This window comes from Amblyomma mixtum, chromosome 4 (assembly GCF_055824585.1).
Source record: "Amblyomma mixtum isolate Tamu chromosome 4, ASM5582458v1, whole genome shotgun sequence".
Classification (NCBI taxonomy): domain Eukaryota; kingdom Metazoa; phylum Arthropoda; class Arachnida; order Ixodida; family Ixodidae; genus Amblyomma; species Amblyomma mixtum.
The window spans coordinates 17,102,149-17,103,650 of NC_143015.1; the positions used below are offsets into that span (position 1 = coordinate 17,102,149).

Here is a 1,502-nt window from a genome sequence, read left to right on the forward strand (position 1 = left end):
CGACGCTTTTATGCTGTGTGCAGTGTACCCGTGCAGTCACCAGAGGGCCTGGCGTTACTTCGTTGCTTCCATCAAGACCACGTGCAACTTCACGTCCCGGTTCTGCCCCGGAGGCTACACACAGGCCACGCAGAAGAAATGCCCAGAGCCTGTGGAGCATCCTGACCAGATCGGCCGCATGGGATACTACAGCGACACCGCGAAAGGAAGGGATATTCAGTACCTCACCACGCCGAGCCAGGAGCCCTTCTGCTGACTCGCCTGAGGCTGAGAAGTTGACTGAACTTGCATCACCGAAGTTTCACTGGCGAAAGACGCCACTAGAAATGTGTGTGAATGGCGCAAGAATCAAAACAGAGTTTTGTATGGAATATATTTCCTTCCCTTCCTTCTTTCACTCCTTCCTTGATTTCTTCCCTCGCGCCGAAAAATGGGACAGCTACTGCGCCCTTTCCTTTAAATTTAAATTTACTGCGTGGACTAGTCACATTCCGCAGCTGATACGACCGGACGCTATTGTATACCTTACACAAAATACCGCGAGTGTCATTTTCTGCATACCGCAGTTGGTAATGCAATGTTACCCACCATCGAGCCATCACAATTTTTTACGCTTCCATAATTCTCACACACATGGCACTCATCATGTCGCTTCAAAAATACTTCTCGAGAGACCTCCTAGGTTATGTTTCGGTCCGCTGTAATATGCGGCGTGTAATATGCGTAGGCCTTACGACGAGGTTCCGAGTCGAGGTGTCCCTGGCAGGGCGCCAACTGGCCCACATGTTGCACCATCAATTGCAACTCGTGCACCTCTGACGTGCGTATAACGGCATCTGTGAGGACGAGAGAGAAATTCCCTTCGCTCCGCCAAAAAATAGCCCAGCCGCGTAGAATAGCCTTGTGAGCTTCGCCAAAAGCCCGTGGCAACGGCGGCTATTGGCTGCGCATCATCGAGCCGGCAGAACCAAGTTACCCGCAGCTTTCTCAAACCGTCTGTGTCTGATTTTTTAAGAGCCGCATCGTCAACGCTCCGGCGTCATTATGCGCTTCCCTGGCTACCGACCGTGTTGTTTCTGTGTTCCGACTTAAAAGGGTTTTGCCGCAGTACGGCTGCCCATCACGTTATCATTTTATTTCAGTTGTCATGCATGCAGGCACGTGTCAAATAACTTATGTCGTTTCGTCACACATTTTTTTTTTGTGCCCACAGAGGTGTTGCGTACTTTTATGCTGTGTAGTCCAGCAATGTACATTTCTCTTCTCATCAATTTCACTTTACAGAGAGCAACAGTAGCTTGGTTTGGGTTAGTTGGTAACAGTTCTTTGAAAACACAGCGCCTAAAGGACGCGGAGGAAGCAGATGTGGACCAACAGGCGCTAACTTGCAACTATATTTCGAAAGGATACCACGTCAAATATATAGGAGCCGTCACCACTGTCAGTCGATGAGCGTGAGCAAAGAAAGCCACAAACAAAATAATACAACTTGGGAAATAAGC

General features: G+C 49.3%; 1 protein-coding gene across 1 annotated transcript in view; it reads left to right on the plus strand.

Annotated features, from left to right (window-relative positions):
- LOC149345781 (lipase member I-like) overlaps positions 1-256 on the plus strand; it is a 54,358-nt gene extending 54,102 nt beyond the window's left edge. Inside the window, exon 6 of the mRNA XM_089541199.1 lies at positions 24-256. Within this exon, the coding sequence (XP_089397325.1) occupies positions 24-256 (233 nt within the window). The remainder of the gene's footprint in view (positions 1-23) is intronic.
- Positions 257-1,502: the final 1,246 nt, after the last annotated feature.